General features: G+C 42.3%; 1 protein-coding gene across 1 annotated transcript in view; it reads left to right on the top strand.

Annotated features, from left to right (window-relative positions):
* The first annotated feature begins 7037 nt into the window (after window positions 1-7037).
* arhgef40 (Rho guanine nucleotide exchange factor (GEF) 40) overlaps window positions 7038-25817 on the top strand; it is a 36549-nt gene continuing 17769 nt past the window's right edge. The window contains exons 1-11 of the mRNA XM_070993200.1: window positions 7038-7220; window positions 15061-15150; window positions 16004-16111; window positions 19240-19525; window positions 19669-20830; window positions 21109-21347; window positions 21425-21613; window positions 22303-22417; window positions 23389-23482; window positions 23608-23694; window positions 24898-25014. Coding sequence (XP_070849301.1) covers window positions 7218-7220; window positions 15061-15150; window positions 16004-16111; window positions 19240-19525; window positions 19669-20830; window positions 21109-21347; window positions 21425-21613; window positions 22303-22417; window positions 23389-23482; window positions 23608-23694; window positions 24898-25014 — 2490 coding nt within the window. The 5' untranslated portion in view covers window positions 7038-7217. The remainder of the gene's footprint in view (window positions 7221-15060; window positions 15151-16003; window positions 16112-19239; window positions 19526-19668; window positions 20831-21108; window positions 21348-21424; window positions 21614-22302; window positions 22418-23388; window positions 23483-23607; window positions 23695-24897; window positions 25015-25817) is intronic.

The raw sequence follows: 25817 nt of genomic DNA, 5'->3' as shown, positions 1-25817 counted from the left end.
AAAGAAGACATTTTTGTTAACCTTATTATTGTTTTGCTATCAGTGCCTTTATGAGTGGAAATAATGTTTTGCTTGTTTTATCAATACACATTTGCATGAATGTCTTACGTTTCTCATGACCACACCAGACAAGAGGAGAGACGATGGTTTTCTTGCCACTCATAATGAGGCCAGCAAATGGTAGACATGTGTGTGTTATTTTGTTATTCTTTTTGGTATGAATGTACAATGTTTTTACAATGAAGCCTTCACTGGCTGATGTATGTATGAGCAAATGCACGTGCAAAAGAGGAGCTGCATACAAGGAATGCTTGTTATGATACCAAATATTGATGAAACTGGTTTTGCACATTAATTACAGAATGTAGGACTTTTTATTACCTATTTTTGAAATAAATATTTTACCCAAACTGATCGTCTCAGTGACATTAATAAACTGTCAGATACTTGAAAACAATAAACTGTATCACCAACAGGAATATGAACCTTATCAAAGCCAGTATCAATTTTTGGTGTTCTGTAACTTTATTAATTTAAACTGCCCTGAAATTAGCAGCAACAGTACAGTTCATTGTAATGTGCTAATAGGAAGCCAATGAATGACCAACAATCATACAGTGTTATATATTAAGTGGCAGAGATACAACCAAGATGTAAAACTATAATAAAAGCATCAATGCTACTAGGAACTCAAATACTGTATTTAAGTTCCAATAAATATTAGTGTCAACACATTTTGCATGTCCAAATTTAAACCTTTACTGTTATGGCACTTCTGGTCAGATATTTATTTGGTGCAGACACTCACTTGAGTTTTCCACAGGCTCACCTGGCTTGGAAGAACTGCTTAAAAAGGCTGAAATATGGCTCCATACCCACAAATTTAATAACCACCAGTATAAAATTAGTTCACTGTCTTTGCTGTCAAATGTAAAAAAAAGTGGTATAAAATTTAGTGATTTAGTAGTAAATGAGATAGTCAGTGCTAATTTGTTCTGGGCTCAAATAAGACTCCCTAATTAAACCCTCAAAAGATTCAGTTATCCATTAGTGAGTGTATTATTTTAGTTTAATAACTGGCCTGGTATTAAACTCAGGAAGACACAGCTAAGCCTAGCAGCTGCCCTATCGTAGTCTAGCTAACACTGGCTAATCAAAAGCATAACGTTAGGTGGCTAGTTAAACTACTTTAGCCAACTCAGTTACCCAGGCTGCAAACAAGCCAAGTCCAAAAAAACGAGTGAATTTGCCTGAAGAACAAAACTTTGACACGTTAACGTCGCACATTTCAGTTACCTAACCGCTGGAGCTAGGACCGGTTACAGAAGTTACATTGCGGCTAACGTTACATTAGCTCGGGGGTTCGTTAATCCGAGGTCGTGCCTTTTACCGCTTTTAGATATGAGACTTCTTCATCTGTGAAGCACAGCAGTTTGAAGGCCACATAAATACAAACCAAACAGGTTATATGACGGCGCTTACCACTGTTTTCAGCATTTCCAGGATGCCTACATGACTATGTACACAAACAAAGATGGTCGCCGGAAGTTACATATGTCGTTCTTCTTCTATGGTGTGTCGCGTTCAGTCCTTGTTCTGTTCATGTTATAATTTCTCATAGAAAATAATGAGGAATGAGCTAAATGTTCTTCATATGTGCAATATAGTGAAATCTACATCACCATTATTATTATTATTATTATTATTATTATCCATCCATCCATCCATTATCTATACCGCCTATCCCTTTCGGGGTTGCGGGGGACTGGAGCCTATCCCAGCTACAATGGGCGAGAGGCGGGGTACACCCTGAACCGGTCGCCAGCCGATTGCAGGGCCACATACAAGGACAAACAAACATTCACACTCGCACTCACACCTACGGACAATTTAGAGTCACCAATTAACCTAATGAGCATGTTTTTGGTCTGTGGGAGGAAGCCGGAGTACCCGGAGAGAACCCACGCATGCACGGGAAGAACATGCAAACTTCACACAGAAAGGCCCCGCCTGACCCGGGGATCGAACCGGCAACCTTCTTGCTGTGAGGCACGCGCACTACCTGCTGCGCCACCGTGCAGCCTATTATTATTATTATTATTATTATTATTATTATTATTATTATTATTAGTAGTAGTAGTAGTAGTAGTAGTAGTAGTAGTAGTAGTAGTAGTAGTAGTAGTATAAAAAAATGCTTTGTTAATAATGTACCAGTGGTTCTATTTCATGGTGCTAGGTGGGTTCTGTCCTGGACAGATGTGAATGGATGTGGATGGGCTACATTTTCTATTTATATTATTTTCTTTCTTTCTTTCTTTCTTTCTTTCTTTCTTTCTTTCTTTCTTTCTTTCTTTCTTTCTTTCTTTCTTTCTTTCTTTCTCTCTTTTTTTTTTGATCTCTCGATAAACTCTTCCAATAGGTGGCAAAGATTTAGGAGGCCACAGGGGAAATTTACTAACAAAAAATGTTGCGTGTCTTTCAAATTTCCTTTGGCAAAAAAATACTGTCAACACTGTGTCATGAATCAAACCAGTGTACCTACTATTTTAATAAGACTGCATGTCACTTCTTTCAAGGAACAATATTTGCAGATTTTTACAACCAGTGCAAAAGGTAAAATCATTTTTTGTTCTCAATCCATTCTGCTGTTCTCGTTTAATAATTATTTTGTTTGCCAAAAAGGTAATTGTGTGTGTTGCTATAATGATGAAATGACAGACCACCTACAAGAAACAATAAATCTAACGCTCTTTCTATTTTTGTGTTAAACATACCCTTTACCCGATGTGACACTGAACATTGTGATTTGCAGCTGCCTTCAAAGCCGTTGATGGGAGACGGAGCTCATTTTACAGCCGTGGGATCTGCAGCCATACTGCTGAGAAAGAGACCTGGTGGAGTGTGGGCCTGCAAGGAACATATTTGGCCACATCTATCAAAGTATCTTGGGATAGATGGCATGTTTGTACAGACATTCCAGTATTACATCAGATAAAATGATAGTATAATAGCTTATTAGGGCGTGGGTTGTTTGCACTGACTCTTTGGATACAAAGCCAAGTGTAGACTTTCTGGTTTTCAATATTCACTTAAGACAAGCCTGTTTCAAATTAAAACCTGAGGCCAACAGAAACCTAACAACATTTTTCTCACTTGCGCAGGAAGTTGGCCCTTCTTTTCCTCCTTTGCTCCACCTGACTCACCCTCCTCCTCCTCCTCTTCCTCCCACTGCGATAATGCTGCTGAGTGACAGGTCTGTGACAGCAGTGGGAGAGTGGCTCTGCTGGTCTGATGCTCTGTCAGCAACAGGACCTGTTTCGCCTTCACAGACAGGAAGTGCAGAGCGAGGCAGAGCAGCTGCTGAGCCGCAGTCCTTTCCCCCCGCAGACTATTGACATTTCAGAGATGCACTGATTCAGGGCATGAATGAGCAGGTGGGTGCTCAGAGTCTCACTCAAGCACAGCCCGACATGATGTAATTCAAGTTAAATGGTGAATGCCTGCGTCATGGCAAAGGTTGTGATGAAAGCAGGTGCCCTGTCCTGTTTTGTTAAGGACTTTGCAAATGTATATATACTCAAAAGACAGGTCTTTGAGTCAAATGTCATTACACTCACTCATTTGGATGCTTTGCTAACAACTCTTACTGAAGCCCCATCCTGTCTCAAACCTACTGCAACATTAGAGCTGAAAGCAGGAGTCAATCAGTTAATTTGTTGATTGAAAGAAACATAATTGGCAGCTTTGCTAACACGTTGTTGTAGCTGCTCAGCTGAGCAAAAACCTTTGCTGGTTCATTTCAAGTGTGAGGTTTTGCTGCTTTTCTTTGTTTTAAATCATTTAAAACTAAACACAGGAGAAATTTGTTTTGGGCATGCGAGAGAACACAGTCAATAAGGAAATAAAGCTGTAAACGAGAGAGAACACAGATGAGCACAGACGACAGAGCACAGACTGGTTTTAGAACAAAGTGTTTGGAGCTGTCGCCTTGAGCTTTATGAACATTTTCAGTTCACTTATCACAAGTATGAATAAGTAAATTTATTGTTAGTTGCAGCCCTACATAAGACAATAAAGATAAGGCTGGATTTATTTTTACTGGGTCCATTTGAGGCTCAGCTTTCAAAATGTTCAAAATGTTAAAGTATTTCTGCTTTTGAACCTAATACCTGTTGCTGCAGTGTGATAACAATGCAGCCAGAAACCACTGTACAGTACATAAACAGCAATGTTCTGTTTTATCCGTTAATAAATCTGGCTGAGTGAGGCATAATGTGAGGTGTGTCGTTCTGCATGTTTTCGCCAAATGGCCATGAGATTCTGCCCTTTATCGTTACTCTTTGTACAGCTGTTACACCTGAATTTTCCCTCAAAGGGATCAATAAAGGATTAACTTATTATAAATAGTAATTAAACGATAGTGTGAACTTGCATCCCTGCACATATTCCTCAATAGATTGTATATGTTTTATCTCTCAGTAAGATGTACAGTATAGTGCAGTAGTTCCTTAATATGCCTTAATATTTCATCACCTCAGTTGTTTTTTTGTAATGTTTGGAAAACCTCAGAGATGTGAAATGCAGAACTATCAATAGCAATGTTGGCTACATCAAAAGGTGTTTCATTTGCATTAAAACAACAGAAAATGCGATGCTTCTGCATGTTTATTTGGCAATTGTCTGATTAACCTTGAGGTAGGACGGAATTAATCAATTTCCATGTTGTGCTAGCATGTCATAATATGCTAAAAAATGCAAGTAGTCTCTTTGTAGGCGCAGTACAGTATAACTGTTGCATTCAGTTGAATTATTAAACTGAAAAATAGAATAAATAAAACAACACCTTCACACAGAGGAAACATGAGCACAGCCAAGACACACATCTCCAAATTATATGGTGGCTTGCGTGAGGTGTGGCACATTCCTGTGAATAAATGCCAAGTTTGAATAATGAGTCTAATCACGGCAGCCTTAATGAATGTGCCACATGAACTGATCTATAAGTGACAAACGCCCAGAAACAGGGCAGGACAGGGACTTGTTCTTCTTGTCCTTTTTGCCAGGTGCATGCGTGTGAATGTGTGTGTGTGCTGAATCACTTCCTTCATCCAGCGATGAAGCGATACTCCTCTATCACATTGTGCAACGCTTTCTGAGCACTTCAGTTCCACCTCCAGTTAAATTTGATCAAATGATTTTTGAGGCTGTTTGTCACTTTGCTTTTAAGATATTACACTCGATCATACACACCTTTTTTCCACCAGTTTTCGATGAGCTGGAAACAATCAGTTAAAAATACATATGTCATATAATCCTGACACGCAGTAAAAATCACCTCTGTTGGACTTCAAGCAAGAGGCAAGTGTCAATATATCTATTTATCTATTCACCTCATAAAGTTCACAAAATGAACAAGCCACCCCATAAAGAGGTCTCCTAACAGAAGTTCACCTCTGGCTACTGCAAGCGCCTGTTCCTCCTCTGCTTCCCCATTATTGCACTATCACTCAATAAGCACAGGGAGGCGCTGTTGAACTACTGTAGTGGATGATTAACTGACTCCATTCCTCCACTCAGTGCAGCGGTCTAAACACAAACCATACAGGTTAAATTTAGCAGTGGCGTGGCAACCAGTTTGGCACCAATGTGGGGCAATAAAGCAATAAAAGTAGAAGAGAGAGTGAGCGATGGCAGCTTAAGCCTAAAGTCTGACTTTACGCTTAATCTCCCTCACCATGATATGAACATTTGTCTGCAGGTCTGCTGGGTGACATTAACACATGGCTTACATGCAGAACAGTGGACAGTAAATTGGAAACTTTACTGACAAAATCACAAAATCACAGATGGCAGCTCCAAGTGAGTGATTGTATTGTTTGTTACAGAACACCTGAGCTCAAAAAATGGAATCATAGATGGCCTAATTATTCCATTTATTCCAATAAATGAGATGCAATAAATAATGATAATAGTATATTTTTACTTTATTTGTTCATCAATTTTAATTTTTTGGTGTGTGGGAAGCACTCTGTGACTGTGTTTCAAGTGCCCGACAAATAAAGTTTTACATAGTTACTTAATATCACATCTAGTGGGTCATAAGTGATGATTGAGAAGGATTACTTTTGTATGAGTCTGTACATTGCTTTTTTTTAAATCCTACACAGTATGTATACCCATAAAGATTTAAAAACGACTTTCAGTATATTTGTCACAAGGAGTTCTTCTGAAATAAAAAGAAGAGGTTTCATTTCCCGTAAATAACGTAGGATCCAGTGATTTTGGTGATTCACCCACCCATTACCTCTTTTTTGACTGTTATTTTTAAAACACGTCTCTTGCATGTCTCCCAACATTGTGCAATATTAAAGTGCTGGACTTGCCCTTTAACCCTTCTTTAATATCAGATGGGTGGCGAAAGGGCAATTACAGTGACTCAGGAAGGAAATTTACTTCACTGTTCTGGTGGAGTAAAATCCTCTCTGCTAAAAATAAACCATGTGCAAATGTAATCTGGTGCTTTGCTCCCTGTCATGTAAAAATGGTAACAGATCTGTCTTTATGAGAGACTTTGGAGCATATATACACAAAGCACGTGCAGAAATAGACCCATTTCAGCTGTAATCATTTGAGTATTTTCAATAATTGCTCCAACCCTTTTCATCAAATTAAGCTTAATTACAAATTTACAGAATTATCTCCCACTGAGAATAAAGATCGTGCAATTTCACCAATAGCAGAACAATAAAACATCAGAGGGGTTTTCTTTTTCTGTGCGCCTGGGTGGGGTAACGGCTTTTCATTGTCTATTCATTTAAGTTACTCTGGGGGGGGAAATGGAAAGTTTGAGTGGAGAGGGACTGTAGTGCTCTTGTTAGGTGAGAGGAGAGGAGAGGGAGGGAGGGAGGGATGTCAGGGGAGGGGAGGGAGGTGGGAGTGTGTGGGACAGCCGGGCAGACAGAGGGGAGGGGAAAAAAAATGCAGCTTGGACTTTCCCAGGCAGGGAAATATACCGGAGAGTGAGAGGGGAAGAGAACAGGACTGTTCACGCTCTGAAATCTAACACAGAAAGTTTTGAAGGGGGAAAAAACACAAAAAGGAGGCTAATGGAGGCTGTTTGGTAATCACTGAGAGGAAAAAGTTTTCACGCAGAATGCAGAGAGGAAGCAAAAGCAGGAAAAGAGCTGAGGACTATGTAGGAATTCCTGACTGAAGTCATGGTAAGTCCCCCTTTCTTTAACTATGGAGAACTCAAGTTTGTCTGGAAAATGGCATGTACTGTATCACAGAACATTTCCAAACTCCCTCATGGAGTCTAAGTGCTTCTGTCCTCAGCTCTGTTTTCATTTTTTGATTCATGTGAGAGGCTGAAAACACAGGCTTTTCTGTCTTTGACCTGTGGCAATGTAACATTTTGTTTTTTTCTACCTTAAATTTACTTGAAAGTATATTTCAGGATGTGCATATTTGTCATCCAGATGCTCTTACTTGCACACGTGCTTCAAAAACTCAAAACAGCATCACTTATGTATATATATTTGAATATAATCATCAACTTCTCCTTAAAGCGTGCATTTGTTTTAGTCAGCATTTATAACTCTGAGTTTACAGCTTGCAAAGTTGTCAAATCCCAGTGGTAATTTTTGTGGTTGACTTGCAAGGGGAATCAGGGGCTTCGCAAAAGAGCCCTCTGTTGCATCTCGAGGGAATTTGTTTACCATCTCCACCCACACATGGTCTGATCAGTGACATACAGAGGCAGAGAGAGAGAGAGATGAGTCAGGCAGACACATGCACACACACGAGAAGATAAATTAAATCAAGGAGGACAAAAAAATTAAAGATTTCGATCATATTCACGCTTCTGTGTGTTGAGCAGGGTGGAGCAGTTTGGCAGAGAGAGGAAGAGGGAAAGCAGAGAGAAAGGGAGAGCTGTAGTGGGAAAGAGCGGAATAAAAGAGGAGGGTAGGGTTACTTTTTATTTTAGGAGACTTGGACGGCAGCATCGGTGGTTTCGGTGATGCCGCATTTTCCACATTGGACCTGGGAGAAAAGGGGAGAGAGAGAAAAAGAGGGAAAAAGGAGAGAGAGAAAGGGGGAACAAGGGATGGCATGGACTTCAAGGAAGGAAGAACATGTGCAGTACAGTTTTATCTTCCTCAGTAACCAGTCGGGAAAGTGTAGGGTGGAAAACAGTAACAGATGTTGCACAAGAACACGTCCAGTCACAGCAAAGTCGCAAGTGTATATAGAACTTTTCCTTGGCTCCAAACAGTGGATTTAAGACTGTAACAGAGCAGTGTAAGCTGTATGAGCAAACAAACAACCCTGCAAACAACACGAGGAATGAATGCATGCATACGCACTCAGGGACAAATATGGCGGCTAACACATGCACATAGATGTTAAAATGCATCAAGAAAAAGTTGTGCACACAGCTCCTTTGCTAAGAATATGTGGCAGAGGGTATTTCCATTCTCTCCGTCTGGTGAGCTCTGATTTTGAAACACTAATGTACCAGTCCCTCTGCACTAATCCATCCAGACTGGGCCTGCGATGTTGCCAATCAGAAGAGTCTTTCTTTGACTGAGTTTCCTGTGATTATCTCTGACATATGTAGTGCATACAGACCAATGCAGAAATTAGCTGCTTATGGCTGCTTCATTGGTGTTTTTCATCATCATCATCATCATCATCATCATCATCATCATCATCATCATCATCATCATCATCTTATTTGGCCATGTAAACCAGAATACAGCTGTAAACATAAACTTGAAATCATCAGATCTTGAGTCAAAGCTGCTAATCAATTTTATTATGACAGGTGTCGCTCATAGTGACAAACCCACAGAGGAATATCTCCTGACTCCTTCCCATCAGCTCCATTTTAGCATCTTTCAGCCAACTTTTTCAGTTCTGTGGCCCGGAGCGTTGCTGTTTGTTTTAGTCTCTGATTGGTGAATTAGATAGAATCAGAGCTACAGGAAAAGTCAGTATCACATTTGCCAGTTGGCCATTAACATGACTCCAAATGAATCCTAATGTTGCTCTGTGCTTGCTAGCCAGTGTGCTGTGCTTAGCAAGCTAACATTCTGCCTGGCCGAGCAAAGGCTAAGATAAGTTACCTCAGGAAATGTCACACAATAACACCGCAAGGGAACGTGACGACATCAACAGCAAGTCGGCCATTTTTGGAGGACGCCACCCATTTAGCTAGGTAGTCTCAACCCGTACAGGTCGGTTAAACTTCAGTTTCAACATGGTCAGTAAACGCTGTTGTATATTAGGCTGTTTCAAAACACAAAATGTCAAAGTTCGTGGTCAGACACAAAGGTCGGCTAATGTTAGCCAGCGTTTTGTTAGCACTCAGTTAGCATAACATTAGCTAATCCTAACCTTATCGTTCTTTAACTGCAGTTTTGTAACATGTTGCTCGTTTGTCACAACCCTCTGTTTCTCTGGCTTTTGTCTCTCGTGCATGCTTTCGACTTTTCTGATGACAAATGATTGACGTTGACAAATGATGGGTAATGACAGCTAGCATGCTATCCTCCAAAAATGGTGGCGTTGGCCCAGAATGCTCTGTGATTCCTATTCCCTATACAAGTGACAAAAAGCCATGTTCAACTTATGGACCAGCTTGTATACTATTCAAATCATATCACTGAATGGAAGCCAAGCGCAGTGTAAAACTTCATTTGATGTGAAAGTTGCCTTTTCTCTATTCAGCAACAGATTGCAGCACTTAAGATGTCTAAAACAATCGGTTAAAAGTCCCTGCGAGCTGTTTGACCTACTGTAGGTCAGGTTAGATTATACAGGAAGATTTAGGAAAGGAAATCAGTCTCAGGCGTCTCTGCTTTCTTCCTCTTCTTTATCCCTTCCTTTTGTCTGTCTGCCTCATTCTTTTTCCTGTGTCCTCTCTTCTTTTCTCTTCTCCCTGTCAGCATCTTTCTAATCCCCCCCCCCCAATCATGTCATCTTCTATCACCCCACCCCACCTTCTGTCCTCCCCCTCTCTCTCCGTCCTTGGTGTACTGTAGGGGTCTACATCTGGTTTCTATCATGGTTGCTGCTGCTCTTGTTTCCCATCGATCTCTCCCACCGGTCAGCCTCCTCCTCTTTCTTTTCTCTTTTCCTTTTTCTGTCTGAACCCTCGGTCCCTGTAGGCCTGTCTGGTCCTCTCAAAGTCTCTGTTTCTCAGTTCACTCTCACTTCAATGAGCTGGCATGATGGACAGCTCCACTGCCTTATATCTTCCAAAACCACTTGAGTTCCCACTTTATTGCCGTATCCTTGTCTTCTCAGTGTTATTACCCTGTTCTCTGTCGTCTTTTTGTAGACATTCCTCTTTCTGTCCGCTCTGTTTTTTCCCCTCTGTGCCCAGCATCCGTTTGGAAGACGACCGCTGCCTCTTCCGTTTCAGTCTACGTACAAGAGAGAAAGACAGGAAATCTGATGCAAGAATGACATACCCTGATTCCGCACAGGAGGACACACTCATTGGACACAGTGACTGTCCTCCATGCACCATATGAACACGCACACTTTTCCAGCCTCCAGTGGACAAAGTGACACAGTGACCGATAGTTTCAGACAGTGATTCCCAACCTTTTTCCTTAAGGGACTACTTTTCTATCACTGAGTAACCTGACAACATATTTTATGGATATTTGATATTGTGCTCAATGCATAACAGTAACAGCAAAGAACACCTGATCAACAGAACAATTAATACAAATAGTGAAGGCAATAACTGCAAGAAGTTTGTGTAAAATGAGTGATTTGGATGAATTTTCAGCAGATTATTTGCATGAATGTTGCATCAGAGATGAGTTGTTTTGATATATATATATTTTTTTCACAATCATACAATCTCATCATAACTCAGTTGTAATCACACGATCTCATTAAGGACCTTTGGCGATGGGTTTTTAAATGGTTCATTTCCCTTCAGAAAGAGAACAATTTTCCCAGCCCTTAAAGGACCGCCTTAATCCTTCAGTTTTCTGAAACACTCAAAAGCGACATGCAAATATTTACAGATGCATCCTGGATGATGTATTTGACTCTGACATGACTCTGCATAGAAGTTAAGATGTAATTGGAGAATTTAACCTCCAATTTTGAATTGCTATGCATTTATCAATCAGACTTTCATAGCTCTTTGACCAACAATTTGACTCTAAACAGTGTTGAGAGTGAGTGTGATGAGATGCACTTGTGTTAATTAAAAACAATTGGAAAAACTTCTTTCACAGATCAGAATACTCGCCTTTTTGAGCACGCCTTAAATGAATTGTCACGTTTTTCCGTCAAGGTCCTGATTCAGATCTGTTCTTCATCATCGTTCTAGTTTGGTTTTATTTGGTGATAATGTGCCTACAGCTAGTTATCCAAAGGACTCTGGAGATTGTGCCAGTAGCATTTGCTGGAAAATCTGCAGTATGTGAAAACAAAGGCGGTGTTCTACATTCATTGCATTAATTTCTATTGCATAAGTACAGATTTGACCTACAGAGCGCGTTAAATATAAAAAGAGCAACTGATCTACTATAATCCCTTAAAGTGGAGGCATCACGTTTACATGAGAGTCTCCTTCTGTGTTGGAGTCTGAAAGGAAATCTACTTTACGCATTTCATCAGGGCTGCTTTGGAGTGACTAATTACATTAGATGCACTGGTACTGTAAGGTATGCAGGAATGTATACATGCATCAACTTGACGCTTGACAAAACACACATCTTAGCTGCACTGCGAAAAACATTACCAGGATTACACTGGAAAATTAGCAACAGTCACATTTTAGAAGAAGTTTAGGGTTTGTTGGGAAAGCAGCATTACTCATTTCCTCGCTCTATTACCCATCATTCCTAGTGTATTTGAGTGATTGTGCTTCCAGACTGAAATTCCATTCTTTGGATTTTAGCAGTGGTATATCCTGTTGAAAGTTGTGCATACAGGCACGCAAACACAGAGTCAATGCCGAGGAAATAAAAATGGGGGGGTGGTGGCATACAGTCACACATCCAAGCCAAATATTGTTGCAGGCTAGCTAGCTTGTCACAAAAATAAGCTACACTGAGTTTAGCTAATGAACAAAAATGTCGGCAAAACTGTAGAAATAATATAATGTGACACTAATAAAAATGGTTTGAGGACAGTTCTCCAAACCTGAGTGGCCTGTTTGTAGCAACACTGAAGTAATAAAGCTCTACGAGTGGTACAGAGTTGTGTTCTCTGGCACAAGCCGCATATATAATCCTGAGGGGATCTGCTGAGCGAGCTGGGCTCAGATTGCACAGTTGTTCCCATTCAACTTGCGTCTGTGAGACAGTGTTGAAAGCACAGAAGCTTTTCACACACTCATATTGGCATTAACAGTCAGTGTGATGATACCTAGAGAGTTGTGTCTTTGAGAAAAAAGAGCAAAAGACATTAAAGGGATATCAGAGGGTTGTTTTAGTTTTGCTTTAATTTAGTGTTGTGTTGAATTAACCAAAGTCTTGTGGGACACTTTTAAAGGGCTTTACTCTAAGAGGAAGTTCCTGCTGGCCTGCCTTGCAATCCCCCTGAACCCCCTGCAGTGCTTTTACTAGACTCAATATGTTCTGTCACTGAGCCAGAAGGCTCTTTTACAACCGCCTATTACAACATGCTCCCTGGCAGACTGTTGTTAACCATATAGTCCACACACTGAGACATCTCCTCCCCAGTACTTGAGGTAAACCTCTTTACACAAACTTGAATATGACTGACTGAAAATCTTTTTTGAAATTAAGCGTGATTTATATTCTGTTGAAGAGTATCAAGTGTCTAGTTTAATTAGTTTAATTAATTAATGTGTAAAACATCTTCAACGCAACATCATAAGGTAGCTTATGGTCAACTGAGAGGGTCCAGCCGAATGGTTGCTTCCAGTGATGGCAGCGGTTGAAAACATGTACAGAACACACACTACACCTGTCCTGAACTAAACGCCTTTCATTTCACTTCAGTCACATTTAAACACATACTCATCGGTTTTTAATATGTACGCTAAACAGCTAGCTGCTCTGCTAATCTATATTTTTCTCAAAAGAATAGTACCTGTAAGAAAGGCGAATGCTTCTTAACACAAAACGGACCAGATGAAAATATATTGTACATTCAATTCAAGAGCTCGGTTCATGTTTCAACAGCTGCTGTCACTGTCACGAACCACCGGCTACCTCCACGCAACCGCACACACAATTGGCCGAAAGTCACTGATTAACACCGTCACTCATTAAACCGAAACACTGACAGTGCGGTTGCGACCTGGTCTTACGAAGGTTGGAACAAGCTTTTAAATTTGGCCTCGTAGATTTCATTTTATGAACAATGACTCATGTTCAAACCCCATTGGCTCATAGAACTAGGGGACAGTTGGACCCTTCTCATCTTAAAAATGTCCACTATACAGTACAGTTAGTGTTGATCTTAAAGTTGTCGCTAAAGTTGAAGAAATCAAGTATCTTTCAGTGCAGTGATATATAAGTTGCCTTTTTCTGCTTTAATTGTTTCAACGTAATTACTCTTAAAAGGTTAATTACTTGGAAACTTGTATGACATGCCAACCATCTGGCAAGTTTTTCCACTTGTTTTCAGAAGAAGAAGAATGATTTTAACATTTACTCTTTTGAAAAGGGCATTTTTCATGGGGCTTCCAGGAAAAACCCTCTTGAGGACTTACTGGCTTTGTTTACTAAAAAGCCAGGGGACAAACGTGACCTTAGAGCCGCTCTGCTTCTGGAAAACTGAGCTGTGTTCAGCAACATTTACGTGAGTTTAGTCGTTTAGCTGTGTAGCTCTCGCCCCAAATTCTCTGATACTATGGAAAAATAAAGCTGCATCAATTTGAGCCCGCTCTGTTGCTGGTGCTGCCATACGGGCTGAAGTCACAGCTGAAAAATCCACTTTGCAGCCAAGCGAACGGAGAGGAAACAGAACATCTCCCGTGAGTGACCCTGAGCAACCTCAGCAGGGCAGGTCTCCGATCAGACTCGTACTGTCGCTCTGATGTGACTTACAACTGTATGTTTCTGTGCCTACATTCCCAATTTCTCCCTCTCTTTTCAAATAAGTCTCAGTATTTGTTTCAACCTCAGTTTGAATACTTGATTTGTTGAGTTCATTTGTCAGTGTAAAGACGCAGAAAAACTACAGTTCTTCTCAAATACTTTATTGTTGTTAATACTCATTTTACCCTCCTCTGCGGCTAACCCCAAACCCTCTCTGTATACAAAAAAACCCCCCCAAAAAACTCTGAAACGCTCTTGAACCTCTTCTTCCATAAGCCCACGCACCACCACCTCATTCCCTCCTGGCCCCTCTCTCGCTAGCCACTCTTTTCTTTTTCCGTACACTCTGTTCTCCCATTCTGGGTTTTCTCCCATGTCTTTCTATCCATCCCCTCTCGCTGCTGCTATTCGGCACAATATGCCGTCTGTTGAAGAGGATCCCAATGTAATCGTTGTCAGATGACATTCAGAGAGTCGGATGGAGGTGAAGCAAAGAAAGCTGGGTCAAAAAAAAGGAGGAGATGAGGGAAAAGGACAGCGGGGACGGGGGGGGGGGGTGAAACTGAGGAAAAAAGAGGGAGAGAAGCAGATGGGGAGGTTTGGGAGGAAGTGTGAAGGGAGGGAAAGAGAAAGAGAAGTTGGAAAGGAGAGAGAAAAAAGTTGCGGGTTGCCATGCCAACGTCCCATGCAGAAAAATAAACAGCGTGTGTGTTGCATGCCCCGCTCGGTCGCCCTCCACCTCACAGGCCGGCCTCGTGCTATGACGTGGGTGTGAATGCGCATGCAACTGCGTGCATAAGGGAGTTAACATGCTGCAGTGGTTTGACTCTTTTGTTCGGGGGGGGACCCTTGGAGGAAATGTTTGACACTCCCCAGACCGTACAACAGGAAGTCCAAAGTAGAATATGTTTGTCTGTGTGTGTGCGAGAGAACCCGGCTGTTAAACACAAACACAGACATCAGAGTTGAGTCAGTGTCCGGTTTAACCGTCTCTCACCATGTTCGTCTTTCCTAGGGTTCGGAGGCAATGGAGGATTGTGTGCAGGGGGCGCTCTCATCTCTTTATCCTCCCTTTGAGAGCACGGCGCCACCCCTCCTCTCCCAGGTAGATCTCACAAGCTTTCCCACACACGCATCTTCATTGCAGTCCAAATCTTTGCAGCAATAAACAGGAGAATATATATAATGAAGATTCAATTAAATGATAAGGCGATGTTGGAGTATTTGGGGAAGGCGATGTTATGTGCAGATAACTCGGCTTTCCCCAGATAAAAAACTGCTGCTGGAAGCCAACACAAACAAAATCCAGCCAGCTGGTCAATTTATAGCCAAACCCTCTTCCTCCACACAGAGCTTGACGTGACATGTTGGACCAAAAACTGCACACTATTTCTGCTTTTGAGCCATAACATTTAAGAGCAGCCAGCTGCTCTCTTGCATCTTGGGAACTTTTTATAGGTGCTGATATCTCCAGCTCCAAGCAGCACCAAAGTGACACCAGTGCTTTTAGCTTTGTTTCCCTTTCCAAACTCCATTCTCTGTTGGCGTTTATACAGATTTGATAATTCTTTTGTTCCAAGTGGCCGCGTAGCGTCCAATCAAATTTTTTTTTTTTGCTGTGGAAAAAGCTTCTTGGTAAAATAATATGGATAAAATGAAGCAGCCTTTCTTGTTTTAATTGCTGATTACATGCTGTCTGGGTTGAGGAAATTCTTCCACTCTTGAACAAATCAAAAACCCCTTCAAAATCCATTGGATGCACTCAAAAATGCACAGAGGTGTAGCTGAAACAAAGGCTGCTCTTCGTTCATGGGAAGCTGATATTCTGCAGATTAAAGTTTTTCCCCAGACAGCAATGGCATGCAAAGACTTTGGCATTTTGTTGTATGCATCCAATCATGTAACGCAGTGTACACAGCTGCATTCGCTCAAGTGCCCCCTTTTTTCTATTTGTCCAGGTCTTTTCAGTCCTGGAGTCGACCTATCAACACGACAGTCTCCGCTACCTCCTGGACTACTTCGTTCCTGCCAAGCACCTCCTGCATAAACTCCAGCAGCACGCCTGTGTGAGCTCCAAATTGCAAACACTGTGGACGAGAACACACACATAGCTGGATAATCAGAAGCAGAATCAGCTGTCAAATGCAGAACGTATAGTGCGAGAAATCTGCCAGTTGTTTTGATTGCTTTGGTGAAAACGGTCATCCGGTCATTGTTATGACTGTATGTGTGTTGGCAGGGCTGTTTTTAAGTCTACGGGGAAACGAGTCCAAGTCAAGTCTCGAAGCATAAAATCTGTCCGAAGTCACAAGTCTTCATAAGGCTTTACATGTTTAAGTCTTTTGGGGCAAGCGCATATCAAATCTTGTTAAAACAAGTCTCAAGTCAGGTGTCAAGTCAATTGAGACAAGTTTAAATCAAGTCACTAGTTTCTGTTAGGCTTTACTTATTTCTAAGTATTTTAAAGCAAGTCCAAGTCAGTTGAGCCGAGTCTTATGTCGAGCCCCAAGTTCTAAAGGGAAAGCCCAAGTGAGGGTTTTAGTCTTTGTCATTGCTTCGCTTGTTTTCATGTATTTTGGAGAAAGTCTTCGTCAGCTGTGGCAAGTCCAAGTCAAGTCTCAAGTCTTGTCACATCATCTCTCAAGTCAATTCTGAAGTCCTAAAGGACACCTTCATGTCAGTCTTCATAAGGCATCAATCAACCAAGTCCAAATAGTCTCAAGTCCTGAAGAACATGTCCAAGTATTCATAAGGCCTTACATTGTTACATTGTTAGTGTTATCAAGTCCAAGTCAAGTTTCCAGGTCTCAGCAATGAGAGTCTCCAGTCAAGACTCATGTCCTGAAGGGCGTGACCGAGTTAGGCCATAAGTGTTCATAAAACATCTCTTGCTTTTAAGTTTTTTGGAGATAAACTCAAGTCAGCTGAGACAAGTCCAAGTCAATTGTCAAGTCTTGTGCCAGCTACTCAAGCTCTAAAGGGCAAGACTGAGTGTCACAAGCCTTTTTGTGTGTGTGTTTTTGTGCCTTGAAGTGTCAATTCTTCAGTCAAGCTTCACAATACCAACGACATGGAGACACCAGTGCAAAGGAAGGTTCAAGGCATTTCTAATTTGACACATGTGTTACATTAGGTACCTACCTACCTACCTACCTACCAGATGGCTGGTAAAATTAGTGAAAGTGGCTGGTGAAATTTGAGATTTATCAGCCACTCTGACCTGAAGACAAAAGAGATGGTGTCCCACCTTGGAAGCTCCACTGAACTGACAGAGATAAAAGAAATAAAGCGAAAAGAAGCAGAAATAAAGAGGTCTGGATGTAATTTTCAGACTCTCATACACAAAGCGAATGCATGGAAATAGTACGATATAAGATACATTATGCAAACACTGCGCAAATGTGCGACTTCAGCTTTGTGTCCTCACATCACTTTCATGCACTTTCTGCCTCACACAGTCAAAACAAGACAAACATATGAGCTGCAGCATGTACTTAACTCAAAGCTCTGAGGTTTATACTGAACAAGATTCCTTTTATTTTACTTTCCAACACACACACACACACACGCACACACACACACACACACACACACACACACACACACATAGAGGTGCACACGCAGATAAACACACTGTTTACCACAAGCTGGAAGGCAAAGAACTGTCTCATATTTCCCTGTACAGTTTTCCTAGACTTACACACACATGCACAGGCATTGTGAGCAAACTGTGTTTTCATTGTCGCTCAGTGGAGCTGCCTGGGATGGGAGTTAGACTGTGAGTCATGACAATAATTCCTTCCATATGTGAGCGTGTTACTGCTGTGAGAGAAAGAGAGAGTGAGAAACAGAGAAACGGTGGGAGTCGAAGGAGAGAATGAACATGGCTTTCATTCACCATGGCTGCGTGCACGCGTGCACGTCTTAAAAAAAGAGAAGATGCTTAGACGTTGCAGACTATAGTAGACTGATTGAGGAATTTTTGAGAAATGTTTGGTGTGGAAGAGGGAGCAAACACTGGGGTACATTGAGGGAGAAGTAGGAGGAGGGAGGAGGCCCAGAGGACACAGAGAGTTACAGAATGTGGACTGCCTCAAAACAGGCAAACTTTTTAAGAGGGCAGAAGTCACACATGCTTTTCAATGCAAATATCCAGCCTGACATAACATCAGACTTGTGCAAACTTAACTGAGAACTGTCAAGAAAAGAGACAAGAAAGGGAGAAGCTTGAAAGGGAAGGAATTGAATAAGGGGCAGAGAGGTATAAACGGGAAGCCGGAGGAGAGTAAGGAATATAATTTGATCACGTCTCGTGAGTCTGGAGGGCACGGAGGGGGGAGGGAGCAGCTCCGTGTCAGTCGGTTAACAGCAGAGAGAGGTTCTGGATGAGTTTTATACCTCAGTCTGCAGGAGTGAGGATATAGATCCAACACAGGATTGATTAAGGTGGGAATAGCATTTGGAATTGGATGTTTTTTTTCTAAACAGATCAGTTGATTGATAGTGCAGGGGATCACACTAGGGGCCTTCTCTCCTTCACAGAGTTTTTGAGTAATTGCTTCATTGTGGGATTTTCTATATTTAGACCCGTGTTGTTTAGTGTGCTTGATTCAGATTGATTTTCTCGGTCTCACAGAGCTTCTTGATGTGTTTTCCGCTTGTGGAACAGTGGACCGATTTAACAATGGCGGGCTGTTGTGAAGAGCTAGTCATCTGCATGTTTCTGTCTGACTCGCACTGACTCTCTGCAACTATCCAGAGCCTTCTCCCTGCGTCATGCCAGCTAAGCAGTTTTACACTTTAGAAAACACTGTATGAGTCACATGTCTGACATTTGTATGTGGCACTGGCCGTTGGCCAGTTGAGCTAGTGAATTCTGTTGACTGGTGTGGTATCACTTCTAGAAATTTGACTAAATGAATAACTAAGCAGAACAAAACCATACAGGCTCGTTCCAATTGGCTCACGCAGGCTGTAGTTTGTGTATGGGAGTGCAAGATTGTACATAAGTGTTAAATTGGGTAATTTTCGCGGGATTTCTAAAGGGCAGTGAGTGTACTACTTCACCTAATAAGATAGCAAGAGAAGGGTTGGCACACAAGATTTAATTTCATGTAGATGAAGATTTGATTTTTTATTTATACAGTCAACAAACTCTCTCCCTCTGATTTTCTTCTCCTTCTTGTCATCACAGTCTCAGTACCTGGGCTGCTTGTTCCTTCACTCCGGCTGGCCTCTGTGTCTAGGCGAGAAAGTGGTCGTGCAGCTCTCCACCCTGGACTGGAGGCTCCTGCGCAGTAATGACTTCTATCTGCAGGTGGTGCCCTTCTCTACACGCTGCCCCCGGCTGGCCCTAAAATGTTTGGCCCCCGGGGGGCGCACTGTTCAGGAAGTCTTGGTGCCCGAGTCACAGCACCCCCTTGTGTTCACCACTGAGTGGCTGCACAGCGTCAACAAGGAACGGGGCCACAAGAGAGAAGGTAAGGAAAGGATGCTTTACTAACGATTTCTAATCTTAGCTGAAGTAAGGCAGCAAAGGTTTAAGTGCAGTGACTCTTTTTTCCTAATGCAAGCTCTCAATAAGCATATGGACTTGACTTAGTCCTCTCTCATCTTTGCACAGTTGGAGGAGGACTTGACACCTGCCTGGTTAGTACATGTGATGGTGTAGTTCGACTTCCGTGGAAGGAGGTTGTCTACCCAAAATTCATCCACGATCCCTCTGAGGAGCTGGGCCTGATGTCCAACCACGAGGACCCCACATCCAACCGCCTGCCCAGCGAGGGGGGCAGCAGCCTTGGGGGCTGGGGTGGCTCATCCTCCGGAGAGCCGGACTCCTGGTCGTGGGATGAGGAGGAAGATGATGGTTTACCTCCAAATGGCTTGGACTCTGCACCTGCACTTCCCCGGCGAAGGCGTAGTGAAGATGGGCTTGGGCGGACAGCAAGGCACCCTCAGCTGGACGGGGACTATGTGGAGCTGTTGGAGCCCAGAGTGGGTCCTGATGGAGGGGTTGACACAAGGCAGAGATACCTGGAGATGCATGGAATTTGTAAGACCAAGACTTTGCCCCTGTGCAGGAGAGGTAAAGCCATTAAACTCCGGAAGGGCAAAGCTTGGGGATACGGGAGACTGGAAGGATCAGGAAGCTTTCGAGCTGTCCTTGGTGCCAAAAGAGATGTAGTAATGCCAAAAGGGGACATATTGCCATCTCGGCCTCCACCAGGAGTCGCTGAACCTGGCAGAGGGAGGCGGTCTTACTCTTCTTCTGTCCATGACTCTGATGATGGGGATAAAACAAGCAGAGACTCTGAGGGCCTGGATAGCCACCGGCTTTATTTTGATGGTCCGTTCAAGGAGAGGCGGCCCGGCGTGGGCAAGGAGAGAGACAGCAATGGCCTCACGCAGCCATGCAGAGACGACCACAGAGGTAAAGACTCAGAGAGTGGCGACAGTTTGGTCACAAATGAAATCCATGACTTGACGAACCACAAAGTTGGGCATGTTATAGAGGGCCACTCAGATCATGGATCTCATTCAGACTCTGTTTTTGAGGATACAGATAAACCACTGAGCGGAGACAGTGATGCCACCACCCCAGCATCAGATGCACCAGAGAAGTCATTCATTGGAGTTTTAGAAAGTGGAGAGATCACCAACAGTGGATCTAAAATGAAGACTTTGTCTAACCCAAAGGCGACAGAAGAAATTGATGAAGGAAAGTCAGAGGACAGAGTGTGTCCCAGAGGAAAGGAAGTTAAAACCGCAGGATTCAGAGCGCCAAGGTACAGATCTATTTCTTATGGGGCACTGAACTCCTTCTTCTTATTTGCTTTCATTTTCACACTTCCATATGAAAGTTGAGATCTGTAACACTTTGGTGCAAACTCTCTGCACAAGGTACAGGTTGTCCGAACTTACACACACATATGGGACTGAATCCAATGGTACAAATGGACACCATCTAAAAACATTCTGGAGGACATTATGTCCAAACATAATTTCTAATGTGATAGAACTTTCTGTTGTACGGCATTAGTACCTCCCTGTGCTTTGTCTTTAGGAAGAAAAGGAGAGGAAAGGGGGCCAAAGGGAGGGCTAGGTCTGGTGGCCGTGCACACCAGAAGGGATCAAAACAGCAGGGTAAAGCTTCTCAACCAAGCACCCCCACTTGCTCTGCTTTGCCAAAGCTGCCAATCACCGAGGACAACCCATCGGAGCAACAGGGACAGGCAGACGAACCTGATGGCGTGCCACCTCCAACTAAGGAGGGAACAGAGGACACAAGGAAAAGTAGTCCAGGTCTGAAGACAGTTTAATGTCAATGCATCAACATTAGTCCCTAAAAGTTGTAAAATACATTTTGTGTCTCTCAACAGAGAATGAAGCTGAACCATTGCCTGTCTGCAATGGCCAGCCGGGCACATCCTTATTTAACCACTCTAATGAGGAGGCTGGGACAGGAGAGACAAGCCCTGACCAGCTAAATGGTGTTCTATCTAAAGAGCCTCCCCTGCTGAGGGAACTGGACACAGAGCTTCTCCAGTCAGGGAAGCTGAAGTTAACAGGTCAGTTTCTTTCAGGCCACTATATTTTTATTATGATGTTTGCTCAACCACCTTACTGAAACTATTGGCAATGTGATATCTTTACATAACCCAAAAGCTGACGATGTCCAAATCTTTCATGAAGTTCAAAAGTAGGTGTTTTCCTCCTTTCTAGAAATGAAGGCTTTTCTTTTGTGCATGCATCCCTGCCCTGGCCTTGGAGAAGCAGCTTACAGAGCTGACCATAAACAATTGTGGTTAAAGCCTCAACTGAGATGCATATTCCAAATGAGCTGCATACATGTCCAAAGAATGCTTCTAAAACCCGAATAATATCAGCATATCCCTCATTTCTAGAAAATGCTACATTTGCAATAAGGCCTAATTTGGGAAATCTAACCAAAGTTTGCTGTTCACATGACCTGTGTCAAAATTGCAATATTGTCATATTTGGAATAATAGTGGAACATTAGTGTGCATTGTGACTTACACTCACAGTGGATATCAACACCTCTGATGTTGGTCGCAGATAAACAATATAAAAGTCTGATAATTGTCACATTTGGAAGTTTTTTTAAACAGAAGTGTAAGACACTGACAAGCTTACAGCATATAAAACAAAAAAACCAATACAGCAGACTGATTGCAATCTCAGCATGTTAGAGCATTCTTTTGGTCTCATCACTTGTTGTTTATCCTGATGCATGCAGGTACAGTGGACAGGCTGGGACGTGCACTGATTATCACGGAGACAGATGCATCAGAGGAGAGTTTCAGTGAGGAGGAGATGGCCCGGGTCCTGGCCTGCTACCACAGAATCACTCGGTAAGACAACAGTCAATTGGAAAATAAGCCTGGAGGTGCATTTCAGCGGTTTCTTTACAATAAGTTTCAAGCAGGGCGTTAAGACTTAGCAGACCTTACAGTGGACATTATCCCCTTTCATACCACATGTTCTCCTATTGTCTCTGATTGACCCTCTGCTCAAGCTCTGCTTTTCTCATGTCTGTACTTGTATAGCATGAAATCTATGATTAGCTTGCGCTCTGATGTTTGTATTTGGGGTTGTGTGTCTTGTTACACTGGTCATTAACAAACATGTTGAGCCAAAAATGCCTCATAATATATTTGACTCAACATGTGCGGCATGGTGGCGCAGCAGGTAGTGCGCGTGCCTCACAGCAAGAAGGTTGCCATTTCGATCCCCGGATGGGGCCCTTCTGTGTGAAGTTTGCATGTTCTTCCCGTGCATGCGTGGGTTCTCTCCAGGCACTCCGGCTTCCTCCCACAGACCAAAAACATGCTCATTAGGTTAATTGGTGACTCTAAAATTGGCCCTAGGTGTGACTGTGAGTATAAATGGTTGTTTGTCTTGTGTGTTGCCCTGCGATCGACTGGCGACTGGTCCAGGGTGTACCCTGTCTCTCGCCCGTCGACAGCTGGGTTAGGCTCCAGCCCCCCCTGGGCTGGGCGGTATAGAAAATGGATGGATGTTTTTGATGACAAATATAGCAAAAGGTGGGGCTAAGAAAATGCAGTGTGTACCAGAAAGTCAAGAAAACCGTAACAGAGTCAATTTAACACCCTCGAGCTTTACCTGGCACAATCACCACCACAATGCAAAAAATAAAAAATCTATAATGTTTAATATCTGTATAATAAACATTTCACCCTAACTGTCCTGTAAGAAGCATTATACTTGATTTAAAGTAGTGTTCATCATTAATCTTAGTCTCATTTACCAAATCTTTTCTAACTGCTCCTACATTGCCTCTCCATCATCCTCTCCTCATCAGGCCTGCAGCCAAAGAAAAAGGTCTCACGGTGTTAATGGACAGCAGACGCTCTCCACCCTCCACTCTCTGCCTCTCTGCGCTTAAATCGTTCCAGGTGAGACAGAAAAAAAGGGTTTTTATGCAAACGTGCTAAATGTTTGCTTGCATGCTCTAATTTGCCTGCAGATGTGACGAAGCAGCTCAAGCAGATGTGTGTTTGGTTTTTTTTGCATGTTCCAGGTGTTGGTTCCTGGCGGTCTTGGATCTGTTCTGGTTTTGGTGGAGGATCAGCAGGAGTCCCTTTCTCATAACCTGGAAGGAGCAGAGGTGACCTCATACAAATCACATGTTTACAGTTTAGGATCGAGCACACAGAGCGCAGCATTGTTCCATTTAGTTCAGTTAGTTTTATTTCTTTTATTTGCAGTGTTTAAAATGTTTAAGCGCAGGTAGAACACCCACAATGAACTTGGAAAAACATGCCAGAACCACTAGTGTGCAGGAAAACTAGCAAAATGAAAGTTTGTCATCATAACAACATGGAAAACTGCTCAAAATGCACAAGAGGAAATAACATTTCACGAGCCACGCTTTGTCTCTGTTTCTCGCTGAAATTTGATGAATGTCAGATGCTCTTATCTGGAGCGCACATTCACATTGTGCCTGAATCTAAATGAGCCTTATTTCCATGCATTTGGCACATCTGGAGATTGCAAATAACTCCCAGTTTTTGTAACTGAGCTCACTGCTTTGCATCGATCACCGCGCGAGACATTTTTTCTTGTCATGTGGCTTGTATTTCACCCTGGCAGCGCTGAAAAGTTGCAAATTAAAGGGAAATCCTGCCCAGAAGATGTTAAACGCACAGTGTGTGACTTCTGCCGCTGCAGGGGTCTTTAATCAAAACAATAAGAAAGAGTTTGATGATGCTGTGAAGTGACATGGGGTCATGGGAGATGTCTTCATTGTTGAACAACAAGCCAATTCCAATAAAGATGAATATAGTAGACAACAGAGTGACTCTGACGTATCATCTGCCATTTACCTGGAAGTTTTAGCAGCTAGAGGGGAGATGACCAAAAGGATCAAATGAAACACGCTGATGGATTTTTCTGAGGAAACATTTGAGATGATCTTATTACACAACCCAACAAAATATCTAATATAGGTCGAGTCATTTTTTTTGGCATTTTAATGCAGAAATGTTACACAATCTGCCTTTAATGCTGTTAGAAAAAACAGCTGCAGCACACATTTTGTTGTTCGGAAATAACTGTTTTTATTCCTGCTGATAAATGAACGAATGGAGGTGATTTAAGTTTAATAGGAGAAAATGTTTTTGCAGCTCTTTCTTTTTAAGAAAGCTGAAAAAATGTGTCTGGTCCTCAGAATCGAGGAGGAAGAGTCTTCATTTGTAGAATTCAGTGCAAAATATTATTTTTTTTTTGCAAAATTATTTGGTGATTACTGTCTTTCTCTATTGTCCATTATCTTGTTCCATTTCCTGCCCTTCATTTTCATGCTTTCCAGGTCCACATGGTAAGGGGAACCGGGGTCCTTCAGCAATATGTAGACAAGCAGCAGCTGCCCAAAGAGATGGACGGAGACTTCACCCACTGTCACTCAGACTGGCTGGTCTTCAGACTGGTTAGAATAACAAACACATTTTCCTCTTTTTCCACAAATTTCTACACTTTCTATAGATTTTTTTTCTGTTTTTCACGGTAGATCCAATAAGCTGAGGCAGCCACATTTACTGACCTGAGCGAGCAGCAGAGTGGCCGTGAGGAAATTGAGCAGGAAATGATCACTCCAGGCACTTGAGATTGACTGATATCCATGCTGGTGCAAAATTATTCCCATTTATTTTATTAAATATGAAGCCGCTCACACAATGGTTGTTGCAGCCGAGCAGTCAGAGTCTTATATACTGTGTATAAAGAGGAGCTTTAAGCATATATTCAGCTTTCAGAATGTATACAGAATCATAGCTGGAGGCTTAATACCAGTGTCAGCTGTAGTGTAAAAATTTGCCAGCTGTTTGAGTTATTAGTGATTTTTTCTTTTGTGTACCTCAAGTTTAAAATACAACCACGCAACATTGAGGGATTTGAGTGGGAGAAAGCAAAGTTTGGAGAGGAAGGACAGATAAGAGGATGTTGGCAGTTGTGTTGGTGGTCGATTCATGATAAACTGGGTGTGGAGGATAAATCAGGGGAAAAAAAGGTCTAAGAAGGGGAATCTTAATGGCTTTTTCCCAGACAGTTTATGTTGCTTTATCCAAACAGATGAAAGCATTTTCCTGTCCTCTCTGCTGTCTCTGACCTCTCTTGTGGACTCGTGGAAAAGAAAGACGGGACTTCATGCAGCTTCATGGACTAACCTGTGTCTGCGTTAACCGGCTGTTTGTGCTTTGAGTTAATTTAAAGGAATAATGAAACTCTCTTCTT

Source organism: Chaetodon trifascialis, chromosome 23, assembly GCF_039877785.1.
Source record: "Chaetodon trifascialis isolate fChaTrf1 chromosome 23, fChaTrf1.hap1, whole genome shotgun sequence".
NCBI classification, from domain to species: Eukaryota; Metazoa; Chordata; class Actinopteri; order Chaetodontiformes; family Chaetodontidae; genus Chaetodon; species Chaetodon trifascialis.
This window is presented reverse-complemented; position numbering and strand designations above follow the sequence as displayed.